The 14,017-nt window shown below is 38.2% G+C and overlaps 1 protein-coding gene across 5 annotated transcripts in view; it reads right to left on the reverse strand.

Annotated features, from left to right (window-relative positions):
* The window catches only part of DENND5B (DENN domain containing 5B), a 209,301-nt gene that overhangs the window by 138,166 nt on the left and 57,118 nt on the right, over nucleotides 1-14,017 (reverse strand). For 2 of the 5 annotated variants that reach the window (XM_012458431.3, XM_012458430.3), the window contains exon 1: nucleotides 571-598. The exons of the other annotated variants lie outside the window; for them this stretch is intronic. In XM_012458431.3, the coding sequence (XP_012313854.2) occupies nucleotides 571-583 (13 nt within the window). In that variant the 5' untranslated portion in view covers nucleotides 584-598. Of the gene's footprint in view, nucleotides 1-570; nucleotides 599-14,017 lie in introns of those variants that run through there. 5 annotated transcript variants of the gene reach the window in all.

Here is a 14,017-nt window from a genome sequence, read left to right on the forward strand (position 1 = left end):
ATGGGAAGAGTTTTGTTCATGAGAGTAAAAGTAGGGCCTAGCTTCTCTTCCATGCTTTAACACTTCTCCTGTGGCAATGACTTGGAAAGGAGATATAGAAGAAAAAAGACGCACCAAATTTGCTCATTTCTTTCTTTCTGGGTGCTTGGTGACTAGCCAGAAATGTTACTAACTTCAGATGATAGCAAATGGTAAAGAAATTAAATTTGCATCCTTTGCTACTCTCTGAAGTTGAAAATACTGCATGACTTATCTTTGGATATCCTTGTGTGTTAGCATGATTTTCTATAGGATGAACCTGAAGTATAAGAAACAGGTGTGCCTAACAATGCCCTGAGTAGATATAAACAACTCTGTCTAAAAACTCTGTTAATGGATAAATTCCTCAACAACAAATGATCAAATATTGAAGTGGTTTTCTTTCTATTCACCTGCTGAATTCAGTCTACACCTTTCAGTGTATCACATTAATTTTACATTAGAATTTGAATGACAATAAATTGTAAGCAGTGAATCTTCCAACGCCCTTAGCTAGATATACATTGTTAAATAACTTTCACAAGTACTAACCAAAGAAGGCCATTAGGTTTCCCTAAATACCATCAGATCTGTGGGGCTCACACAGAAGCCAAAAAAGGACAGTCCATTTTTGTCTGATCACAGTAATTCTTGAACATATGGTTGCTTTCTGTGTGTCTGCTCACTTAACTCTCATTAAATGACTACTAAGTCAGTAACTGCAACAGATAAGAATGTGCAGATTGAGTTTTTTTATAACAGCTTTATTGAGCTATACTGCACATACCTTAACACTCACCCTTTTAAAGTATACAATTCAGTGGTTTTAGTATATTTATAGAGTTGTGCAAGCATCACTACTATCTAATTTCAGAACATTTTCATCATCCCAAAAAGAAACCTTGCACCCATTAGCAGACAGACTTTTTGATATGGCAGCCATCCCTGTTTGCTAGGTGTGTTTGTTACCTGTGCAGACATTTCTTGGCCTGTGTCAACTGGAGCATGGCAAAAAATGTTTATAGTGTTTAGACAATAAATGAAAACTCTCATAAAATGTTTTTCAAATAAGCTTCTTCTCTAATCCAATCTTGTCCATGTACCGGCTTGGAGACTTTCATTGTAGAAATAATTTATCTGCAAAAGAGTTAATAAACACTATCCAACTTAACAGATTTCAAAATGAACTGTAATAACATCTACAAAAATCAGTTTTCTGTAGATATTCTGTGTTGAGGTATTCACTAATAAAATAAACTATAGGGTCCTATAGAACTTTTTAACCTTGTTTCCAAAATATGGGAAAAGAATTTTGCATTATTACAGTTTCTAGACACTTATAATGAACTAGTTTTTAATCATATGCAGCCCATCTCTAGCCAGCACAGAAGTTAAACAGCTAGCACAGAAACCAGGCAGATAAACTGAACTGAAACAAACTCAGCGAATAAAACAAAAGAAAGATAATGTGACCCATATATCTAATTTAAATTTTTCTAGTAGCTACATTCAAAAATTAGTAAAAAGAAACAGGAAAAATGCATTATAATGATAAATTTGATTCAATTTCTGTATCCAAAATATTGCTTCAACATGTAATAAATATACAAAAAATTTAGTGAGATATTAAGTCTTTGAAATCCAATGAGTATTTTACATCTACAGCACATCTCATTTTGAATTAGTCAAGTTTCAAATACTCAAGTCACACGTGGCTAAGTGGCTCCCATATCAAGCAGCACAGCCTTAGATCAATAAAGTTAGTTTTTCTTTCAATTCATCATAAGGGATTGCCTGAATAGAAAGATACCAAGGGAAGTAACACTAATTTAATAAAATAGGTGTCAAAAACAATCGAAAAGGTTTTATCAATGTTATGTATACCAAGTTTGGAGATAAGGCATTAGAATTCCACTACACATTCTGTGGGGTGTGCAGATGTTAGACACTCACTTTAATACAAAAAAAACCTGTTTTTTAATATTTAGAGACAGGGTCTCACTAAGCTGCCCTGGCTGCACTCAAACTCCCAGGCTCAAGTGATCCACCTGCCTCAGCCTCGAGAGTAGCTTGGGAATATAAGCACACACCACTGCACCTGGCTATTCTATCAATACTTATTTTTATAGACTGAACTGTACAGGGTTAAGTAAAATAACAGAAAATCAGTGACTGTATTTCAATTAAATTTAAGAAACAGTTTCATTTTCATTAGTCTTTCCTAACAAAATATACCTACATAAAACAGAAATGTGTGGGTTTTTTTTTTTTTCAGTGGCTTTTTTCTACTCCTGTATATCTGTTGTCAGTAAAGACTACCACCATCCATCCAAACCATTAAACTGTTGAAAGATTCTGGCTTCCTCCTGCTTTCCCTAGCCCATTTAAGTAACTGCCTGTGTTGCTAAGTTCCTCTTCATCCCCATGCCTTAGTTTAGGTACACATCATCTCTTGTCCAGATTACTTCAGTAGACTCCATACTATTGCCAAAATCATCTTCTTTTTTTTTGAGACAGAGTTTTGCTCTTGTTACCCAGGCTGGAATGCAATGGCGCGATCTCGGCTCACCGCAACCTCCGCCTCCTGGGTTCAGGCAATTCTCCTGCCTCAGCCTCCTGAGTAGCTGGGATTACAGGCACGCGCCACCATGCCCAGCTAATTTTTTGTATTTTTAGTAGAGACAGGGTTTCACCATGTTGACCAGGATGGTCTCGATCTCTTGACCTCGTGATCCACCAGCCTCAGCCTCCCAAAGTGCTGGGATTACAGGCTTGAGCCACCGCGCCCGGCTCAAAATCATCTTCTTAATACACTAATCTGATCATTCCAATCCCCTGCATAAAATTTTTCAGTGGCTCTTTATGGCTAGATAAAAATTCCTTAGCTTGTAATATAAATTTATATTTGGCCCCTGGCTACCTCTTCAGTTCTATTTACTACCCTTCCTCTTCTCTTCCATGTTAGCTATAGTAAATTATTTGCTGTCATATCTTCACCCCTTTCTGATTTTACAAATGTTTTCTCTCAGTTTAAGACATCCTTCCCTCAATCCTTGCCCATTTAGCAAACATCTGCTCCTAGTGCAGTGTTATATTCTCAGTGAAACTTTCCCCATCTCCCACTAGGAAAAGCTAGATGGACACCTCTAAACTCCAATTTATAGCGTCTATCACTTCGTGCAGTAGAAAAGGCTAAACTGACACATTTTGCATTGACAAGTGATTTCATCCACATCAAGTAAGGTTAGTGACCATCACCAAAGAGGAAATCCCAGACCTCCTAGGGACTGCTAAGAAATTAATATTTCAAAGGCTATGTAAATGTAGAACAAAAAGCTTTCAATTTAGTCTAATGGGTATCTGTTTTTCATCCATATTTAGAAATAAGTTGCTGCCTGAGGAAAATTAGATTTTTATCCATTCAAATAAAATAGCAGATAAGTTGAGTTTTTAAAAAAAATGCCCAGAGATCTGTATTATTTAGCTACTTCCTCTTTAGTAGATGGTCATTTCACCTTCCTACGCAAACACATGAGAATTTGCACCAACTCTCACTAGCCCAGGCAAAACTCCAAGCATTTTATTTAGCTTACACTACAATTATTTTTAAAAAAGTGATAGGTAAACAAGATTTAGGCACTTGAACTCACACACACACAGACACACAAAGTCTTTTCCTGATCTTCACCTTAGAGGTTTCCACAAAGAATCCACTAAAAATACAAAAATCTCCACTAAAAATACAAAAATTAGCCAGATGAGGTGGCGGGCACCTGTAATCCCAGCGGCTTGGGAGGCTGAGGCAGGAGAATCACTTGAACCCTGGAGGCGGAGGTTGCAGAGAGCCAAGATGATGCCATTTCACTCCAGCCTGGGTGACAAGAGCGAAACTCTGTCTCAAAAAAATGAAAGATGGACTGTGGTGATGGATATACAATTACAGAAATTTACTAAAATACTTAGTTGTATGTTTACATTGGGATATTTTATATCATGTACAGTATAATTTCAATAAAATTATTAAGAATAAAAACAAAAAATATAGAAATAAATTTGACAAGGAATGTAAAACACTTATAAAAAAGAAAATTAATATGATTTCTCTCCTTCTTAAAAAAAAAAAAAAAAAAGGCTAAACTGAGAGTCAGTTACCTTTGGAAATTTCTTAGGAAGGCATGGCCATATCAGGAACTAAAATTTGCTGTACTCTGCAGTCCTAAATTCATGTACCTCCCTTTGAAAGTTGGGCTGATCCCAATTTCGTAAGTGAGGGAAGTATCAGAGGTTGTAACTACATCAACATTTTAAAATTACTAAAATTGCTATTATTATTGTTATTATTTTGAGACAAGGTCTGGCTCTATCACCTTGGCTGGAGTGCAGTGGCACGATCTCAGCTCACTGCAACCTCCACTTCCTGGGCTCAAGCCATCCTCCCCAGTTCAGTCTCCCAAGTAGTAGGAGTACAGGCGCGCAGCACCACCATGCCTGGCTAATTTTGTATTTTTTGTAGAGATGAGGTTTCACCATGTTACCCTGGCTGATCTCGTTACTCGTGAGCTCAAGCAACACATCCGCCCTGGCCTCCCAAACTGCTGGGATTACAGGCGAGCCACTGTACACAGCCTTTTTTAATCTTTAAATCTCCAATAACTTACTGCATTTGTTCAGTTCTTACCTCACTCCAGTAAAGTATCCATGACAAAAACATCTAAATACCTTTCCTTTTTTAGGCAGAAGGGAGAGGGGCTTACATGCAGGCTTTGACTTCCAGTTTTATTGAGGGTGGCTTTACCCCTTAGAACAACTTCTGTGTTGTTCTCAGATCTGGAGTCGTGCTGTGAAACTCCCAAGCCTCGGGTTATAAGGGACCAATTTGGGAGACTCCCTGAGAATGTCAGCATCCCTAGAATAGGAGGAAAAGTGAGATAAATTTGCCTTTATTGTTGTTTTTGTTTTTTTGAGAAAAAGTCTCGCTCTGTCGCCCTGGCTGGAGTGCAGTGTACGATCTCAGCTCACTGCTGCCTCCGCCTCACAGGTTCAAGCAATCATACTGCCTGAACTGCCCAAGAAACTGAGATTACAGGCATGTACCACCACACCTGGCTAATTTTTGTATTTTTAGTTGTATTTTTAGTAGAAATGGGATTTTTCTGTGTTGGCCAGGCTGGTCTCAAACTCCTGGCCTCAAGTGATCCGCCTGCCTTGGCCTCCCAAAGTGTTGGGATTACAGGTGTGAGCCACCACACCTGGCCTATTCTTGCAATTTTGGAAGATTTAGGGGGCTGGCAGGAGGTAAGAACTGAGATTGTTTAGGCCATCCTGTTGCTGACACAACCTTGGCATTTAAGTGGGAATGCAGTGGCCTAAGTGTAAGGCAACATATCTCTCATACCATTCCACCAAAAAAAAAAAAGTCATTTCTGAGTGAATGTCTGGCCATCTTACTGGCATCTTATTAGTCTGTTTTGACATAGTTTTACTGTTCATTAGCCTTAAAATAAGCTTTACCTCAAAAAAAAAAAAAAAGAGTTGTACAACACTGAATGTATTAAATGCCATTAAATTGTACACTTCAGAATGGTTAGCTTTATGTTATAGGAATTTTGCCTCAATTTTTAAAAATGAAAAAGAGTATATGACAAGAAAGATTACTACAGGATTACCAAAGCCATTATATTTTCCCTTATTTGTATGGACATGACACGCTGGTTCTATAATGTTGCCCAGGAATAGATCTTGAATCCTAAGACTGCTGTGATGGGGCCACGAGAGAAGAGATTATAATGTCAGAATACTTAGCTCCTAGGATGTGATTAAGCTTATTGTGTTCATCACTAAAGTGGTATCATAGCATTCTTTCTACCATATTAAAGGAAATGAATCCTAATTAACATCTGTAATAGCTCAGTGGGCCTCTTTGTCTTTTAAGTGAAAACTACTGAGTCTTTTTTTTGTTTTGGGATCATGTCATAGAAACACTGGTGGTACAATTCAAGTGGTGAGGAATCAATTAACACATGGAATAAAAAAACAGTTGAAAAGACACTTAGTAGTAAACACAGGGATAATTAATGCATTATCATATTTTTAATGAATTTACTTTTTATTAGGAAACTGTAAGAGGTCTATTTCTCTCCTCTTCAATCTGGTCTTGCCTTGTGACCAGGAATATGGCAGAAACCTCACTGTGACAGTCCTAGGTCCAGCCCTTAAGAGAGTCCTGGAAGCTCTTGTTTTTATCTTAGAATTCATTTAAGAAGCCTGGTCGGTCGGGCACGGTGGCTCACGCCTATAATCCCAGCACTTTGGGAGGCCGAGGCTGGTGGATCATGAGGTCAAGACATCGAGACCATCCTGGTCAAAATGGTGAAACCCCGTCTCTACTAAACATACAAAAAATTGGCCGAGCATGGTGGCGCATGCCTGTAGTCCCAGCTACTCGGGAGGCTGAGGCAGGAGAATTGCTTGAACCCAGGAGGCGGAGATTGCAGTGAGCTGAGATCGCGCCATTGCACTCCAGCCTTGGTAACGAGAGCGAAATTCCGTCTCAAAAGAAAAAAAAAAAAGAAGAAGTCTGGTCGGGCTGGGCGTGGTGGCTCATACCTGTAATCCCAGAACTTTGGGAGGCCAAGGCAGGTGAATCACCTGAGGTCAGGAGTTCAAGACCAATTTGGCCAATGTGGTGAAACTCTGTCTCGACCAGAAATACAAAAATTAGCTGGGTGTGATGGCATGCACCTGTAATCTCAGCTACTTGGGAGGCTGAGGCAGGAAAATTGCTTGTACATGGGAGGCAGGGGTTGCAGTGAGCCAAGATCATGCCATTGCACTCCAGCCTGGGTGACAGAGTGAGACTCCATCTAAAAAAAAAATAGAAGTCTGGGCAAACCTAATAATAAGAATGACATGCAGAAGTGGGGAGAAGCCTGCCTGGGCTCCGGACATTACAGTCACCCAAGTCAAATGACAGAAAATATTCTGAAAATCCAGCCACGTTAGTTACTCCAGCTGACACCACGTGAAGTAGAATGTCATGTGAATTAGCATTTGATAAGTCAGAATTTTAAGAAATAGTATCTTACTGGTGATTTAAGCCACTGTTTGGGGTAGTCAGTTAAACCTCAATAGATAACTGATATATCCCACATATATCTTAACCAATTTTCTTATAGAACCATAAATTTAGAACTAGAACTGTATCTCTGCTAGTAATAAACTGACCATTACTTTGATCCCCAAAGAATCTTTTTTCTTTTGAGACGGAGTCTTGCTCTGTCACCCAGGCCAGAGTGCAGTGGCACAATCTTAGCTCACTGCAACCTCTGCCACTCCAGTTCAAGTGATTCTCCTGTCTCAGCCTCCCAAGTAGCTGGGATTACAGGCACCCACCACCACGCCCAGGTAATTTTGTATTTTTAATAGAGATGTGGTTTCACCATGTTGGCCAGGATGGCCTTGAACTCCTGACCTCAGGTGATCCATCTGCCTTGGCCTCCCCAAGTGCTGGGATTACAGGCATGAGCCACCGTGCCCGGCTGAATCTTTCTAAAAAACCACTAAATTGAGCATTTTTATAACTTTGAAAACCAAAAGTCTTTATATCTGACAAAGAATATATCATCAGGATATTTAAATAATTCCTATAAATCAATAATAAAAATAAAAACCAACCCATTTGTTTAAAAATGGATGAAAAATCTGAACAAAAGAGTAAAAATGATATGTACAGATAGCCAATAAACAAATGAAAAGGTGTACAACATCATTAGTCATTAGGTAAAATACAAATTAAAACTAATGAGACATACCTCACATCCTAGAATGATCAAATACTATAATGATCAAAATTTAAAAGACTCATAATACTAATACCAAATGTTGATGAGGATACAGACCAACTGAAACTCATATATTGTTAGCAGAAGTACAAAATGGTACAACCATTTTAAAAAACTGTTGGACAGTTTCTTATAAAAGTTAAACATGTATCTATCCATATACTTATAATTCTACACCTAGGAAGGGACATATCTACAAAAACATTTGTACAGGAACAGCAACATTATTTACAATTGGAAAAAAACTGGCAGCCTGGCAAAATGGTGAAACCCTATCTCTATCAAAAAATACAAAAATTACCTGGGCAGTAGTCCCAGCTACTTTGGAGGCTGAGGCACAAGAATCACTTGAACCCAGGAGGTGGAGCTTGCAGTGAGCTGAGATCATACCACTGCACTCCAGCCTGGGCAACAGAATGATACTCTATCTCAAAACAAAACAAAACAAAACAAAACAAAAATACTGGAAACAATCCAAATGTCCATCAATAGGCAAACAGATATGCAAATTGTGGTATGTTCATTCAACAGAACTCAGCAATAAAAAGGAATAAACTACTCAGGCAACAACATGGATGAATCTTAAGAGATGAGATTCATTTTCTTGAGCCAAAGCAGCAAGACAAAATATTACATATGAAGTTCAAGAACTAATCTGTGGTAACCATTGTTCTCAATGGTTGCTTGGGTGGGGAGGGGTACTGGCTGGACAGGGAAGGAAGAAAATCTATAGGGTGATGAAATTGTATCTGGATGTTGACTACATAAGTATACACACTTGTCATAATTCTTTGAACTGTATGCTTCAGAGAGTTTCACTGTGAGATTTATACCTCAAATTTTTAAAAGCCTTTATATGTCATCATTTTTTTTTACTTCTAATGGGTTTGCAGATTAAAACATGGTGTGAAATATGGCTTTAAGAATTTAAAAAAAAAGTATCTGAAGAAAAGAGAGGAAGTACACAAGCAAGTTTTCTGGAAGACAGAGAAAAATTATTTTTTATGGCTATGTATCCTAAGTTTATGGTAAATGAATAAAACATTAAGCCCTGAGGACACAACAGGAATAAAATGACAAGGTAGTTTAATATCCTTGACATTCAAACCAAAATATTTTTTGGTATATGAAATTTTTGTAAAACAAAAAATAATTGCTCATATGAATAACTGGGCTTTTAAGAACTCAGATTTTTGAGCCTTTTAATGAATATTTATAGACTAGCTTATATGAATAAGTGCGGTGAGAGATATGAGGCAGAAAAGATCCCCAAAACAAGACTTCTATGGTACTATCTCATAGAACTTACTCAATATAATATGCAGATTAATCACATATGCAGGAATGTAATAAATACCACATTCAGCAAATTCAACAGTTATTCTTTTTTTTTTTTTTTTTTTTTAATGAAGTCTCTGTCGCCCACGCTGGCGTAAAGTAGCATCGGCTCACTGCAACCTCCACCTCTCGGGTTCAAGCCATTCTCCTGCCTCAGCATCCCAAGTACCTGGGATTACAGGCATGTATCACCACACTCAGCTAACTTTTGTATTTTTATCAGAGTCAGGGTTTCACCATGTTGACCAGGCTGGTCTCAAACTCTTAGACAATTGGGATTTTTCTGAATATATATGATTTATCAAATGCTAATACACCATGATTTCTGGACTACAAGAGTATCACTTTAAAAACATTGTTTTACTGCAATAAGATATAGTACCTGCTTTCCACCAAACTTGCAAACTGGATGTAGAGATTTTAAAAATCATGTATATTTCTTCTTAAAGTCAGAAGACCTATACAACTTTTATGACAAATGACTGATAAAAGAATATCAGTACCCTGGGAGACAGAAGCAAGAGATTACTGTTTACAGGGCCTAGATTAGGGCGAATTTACAATCTGTCTAAACCCAATCTCACATCTCATTTAAAAAATTCATTTTCTTTACATTACTAAATCATTTACCTTCTTTCTACTATAGTGATCTCATGAATACATCTCCACCTCCCGTGTTTTTTAAGTAATAATCTTGATAATTAGGGGGAAAAAAAAAATCTTGGGCCCTGCAACAATGGCTCATATGTATAATCCCAGCACTATGGGAGGCTGAGGTGGGCAGATCGCTTACACCCAGAAGTTTGAGACAGGCCTAGGCAACATGGCAAAAACCCATCTCTGCAAAAAATACAAAAATCAGTTGGGCATGGTAGTGCATGCTTGTAATCCCAGCTACTTGGAAGGCTGAGGTGAGAGAATCACCTGAGCCTGGCTGGGGTGGTAGAGGCTGAACTGAGCTGTGATCATGCCACTGCACTCCAGCCTGGTTAACAGAGTGAGACCCTATCTTAAAACAAAAAACAAAACCCTTAAGATACATTCTGTATTCTTACCACTTCTATTCTCCTAGTTCTATTTCTGCTTTATTTTTATTTTTTATTTTTTGGAGAAAGGGTCTCACTCTTTCACCCAGGCTGCAGGGCAATGGCATGATCACAGCTCACCGTAGCCTCAAACTCCTAGCTCAAGCGATCCTTCCACCTCAGCCTCTCAAGTAGCTGGGACCACAGGTGTCCACCACCACACCCAGCTAACTTTTTTTATTTTTATTTTTTGCAGAGACAGGGTCTCCCTATGTTTCTCAGGTTAGTCTCAAACTCCTGAGCACAAGAGATTCTCCGGAGTTAGTCTCCCAAACTGCTGGGCTATTCCTACTCTCTACAGCTACTGAGGACCACATTTTCTTCTGATAACCAGGTCTCAAATTTTCAAAACTGGTTGATATATTCACTAATTTATTCTTCTAAGGAAGCACATCCTATCCATTTTACCATTTCTCAAGAAATTGTAAAGATGCTTCAACATGCTATTCTCCAATCCCCCAAATTCAGTAATTAAAAAAAAAAAATCATTAAGCCTACTGTCTGCCAGGCATTAATACTCTATATTATAGCACTAAATATATAGCAGTAAATAAAACAGACACAGTCTCTGTCTCATACAACGCATGTTTTGGGAGATGTACTCCATTTAATCAATGTGCATCTTAAAATCTGTTACCCCAATTCAGCACAATATAAATGTATATAATTATTCTGAACACAACACACGACTAATGCAACCTAGGAGTCACACTAAACTTTTATTTTTGTCAGCCTAGTCATATTATTGATTTATACTGAGCCTGTAGTCAATTAATTCATTTTTAAATCCAATATATAACTATATGCCAAGTATATAGCAGGAACTAGAATAAAACAAGAGAATATACTATTGCCCTCAAAGACTATGAAATTCCACAAGGAAGACAAACAAGTAAACAATCAGAATAGTAAAATAAGTTTTCTAAAAGAGGGATCTACAGTGTGATGACTGAACACAGAAGAATAATATTTAACCTGGAATATATAGAAAGTTTCCTAACCAATCCCCTACCAACGACACGGACTGAACAACTGCTTTGTTTCCCTTATAATATATAACGGCTGGTGTCCAGAGGATCAAATGTTCATGGCCAGTGCACTTCTGCTTCCTCTACTTGAATTTGCTTACCAAGAGCCACTCCCAACCTGTTTAAGCAGTTGTCTATGATACTGAATTCATAACTTAGCCAAGGTGGGGTTTTTTAAGAAAGACCACAAAATATTAGTCAGTAAATCCTTATTCAAAGTGATGCAGGGCTCACAAATCCCACCTCCTACTCCAAAAAGAAAAATCCCTGGTTGTTTTATCAAAACAAAAGGTTGATAAAAACACATACATGTGGTAAGAAAGTATGTTTAAAATATGCACGTGACCTTTTCTTTATAGTTCATAGGCTTTTCATTAGTTGGTATGAACTATAGTGGAAAAATGGACTTCCACTGCAACAGTCTCAGAAGAGAGAAACAAGAATGCCAGGGGGAAATCCAGGTTACTGTTGTGTGAGGGATAAAATGATTAAAACATGTCTAGGGCTGTGCGGTGGCTCGTGTCTGTAATCCTAGCACTTTGGGAGGCCAAGGAGGGAGAATCACTTGAGGCCAGGAATCCAAGACCAGCCTGAGCAACACAGTTAAACCCAGTCTCTACTAAAAATACAAAGATTAGCTGGGTGTGGTGGGTGGTGTGCACTTATAGTCCCAGCTGCTTGAGGGTCTGAGGAAGGAGAATCGCTTGAACGGGGAGGCAGAGGCTGCAATGAGCCGAGATTGCACCACTACACTCCAGCCTGGGCAACAGAGTGAGACTCTGTCTTAAAAAATAAATAAAATTGAAAATAAAGAAATAAAACATGTCTAAAAAGATGGAAGCTGAAAAGGGCTATGACCCAATCCAATAAAATCATCAATAGCACAAACAAAGTAAACCCGGATTTGTGTACCAAATGCTAAAAGGCTGGGATAAAGGCAGGCTTTAAGGCAGGGTTTTTTGTTTTTTGTTTCTTTTGAAACAGAGTCTTGCTCTGTTGCCCAGGCTGGAGTGCAGTGGAGCAATCTCGGCTCACTGCAACCTCTGGGTTCAAGTGATTCTGCTGCCTCAGCCTACGTGTTCCTACTCCCCCCAAACCCTTCACATCTGTAGCTGGGACTACAGGCATGGACTACCACGCTGGCTAGTTTTTGTATTTTTAGTAGAGACAGAGTTTCACCATGTTGGCCAGGCTGGTCTCAAACTCCTGACCTCAAGTAATAAACCTGACTTGGCCTCTCAAAGTGCTGGCATGTGCCACCACGCCGGTCTACAAGACAGGTTTTTACTGGTACAAAATCATCCTCACTAGAAAATAAGTTCTATGAAAAGCAAGGACTTTGTCTCTTTTTGCTCACTGATCTGCCCCTCTCGTTAACATGGCCTAGAAGGCCTGGAATAAATAAAGGCCCTCAATAATTATTTAAAGGTTGAATGAATCAATTGAATAAGCTAGCCATGATACTCTGGGACATTTACAAAAGAAAGAATATCTTTGAAATTTAAGCAAAAAAAAGAAAGAAAGAAAAGGGAAAAAATAACAAAAAAGAAAAAAAAAGATATTTCAGCAAGGTAAGCTTAAAGCAGAAGACAGTGTTACTTGACACATCAACTTAGAGACCCAGTTTTCTATAGTCCTCTCCTAACTCTCATCATCTGAGAGCCCTACTCTCTCTTTTACTGATTCTCTCACCATTTCTCAGGCCTTTGTCCCTCCCTGTTCTCTTGTTCCCTTCCATTCCCCTTTCTTCATCTACTAAAATTATATGCCTCAAGAGAACATATACAAATGACCAACAGGCATGTGAAAAGATGCAACATCATTAGTCATGAGGGAAATACAAATTGAAACCACAATGAGATACCACTTCATACCTACTGGCACGGCTAAAATAGAAAAAAAGACATTAACACATGTTGGCTAGGATGTAAAGAAATGGAACCCTCATTAATTGTTGGTGGGAATGTAAAATAGTAACTACTTTGAAAAATAGTCTGCTAATTCTTCAAGTGGTTAAACATAGTATATACCCAACATTATTAACATGTGTCTGTCCATGCAAAAATCTGAACATTCATAGCAGCATTATTCATAACAGCCAAAAAGTAGAAACAACCTAAATGTCCATCAACTGATGAATTAAAAACTAAAATATACTTCTACAAAATAGAGTATCTGGCAATAAACAGGAATGAAGTACTGATAGATGCTATAATGTGGATGAATCTTGAAAATATTATGCAAAGAAGTCAGACACATATTGTACAATTCTATATAGAATATCCAGAATAGGCAAATTTACAGAGATATAAAGAATATTTGTTGTCAGGAGCGGAGTGAAGGGGCAAATGGGGAGTTAACACAGGTATGGTGTTTCTTTTGGGGCTGATGAAGATGTTCTAAAATTTATTGTGGTGATGGTTGCATAACTCTGAGAATATATGCATAAGCAATTGAATTGTTTGCTTTAAATGGTACATTTGATATGTATATGTTAATAATATCTCAATAAAGCTGCTTTAAAAAATTCTATGAGGTCAGGCATGGTGGCTCACACTATAATCCCAGCACTTTGGGAGGCTGAGATGGGTGGATTGACTTAAGCTCAGGAGCTCAAGACCAGCCTGGGCAGCATGAAGAAACTTCTCTACAGAAAAATACAAAAATTAGCCAGGTATAGTAGCAAGTGCCTGTGGTCACAGCTACT

This window comes from Aotus nancymaae, unplaced genomic scaffold (assembly GCF_030222135.1).
Source record: "Aotus nancymaae isolate 86718 unplaced genomic scaffold, 86718_ANA_hifiasm-v0.15.2.pri h1tg000016l, whole genome shotgun sequence".
Classification (NCBI taxonomy): Eukaryota; Metazoa; Chordata; class Mammalia; order Primates; family Aotidae; genus Aotus; species Aotus nancymaae.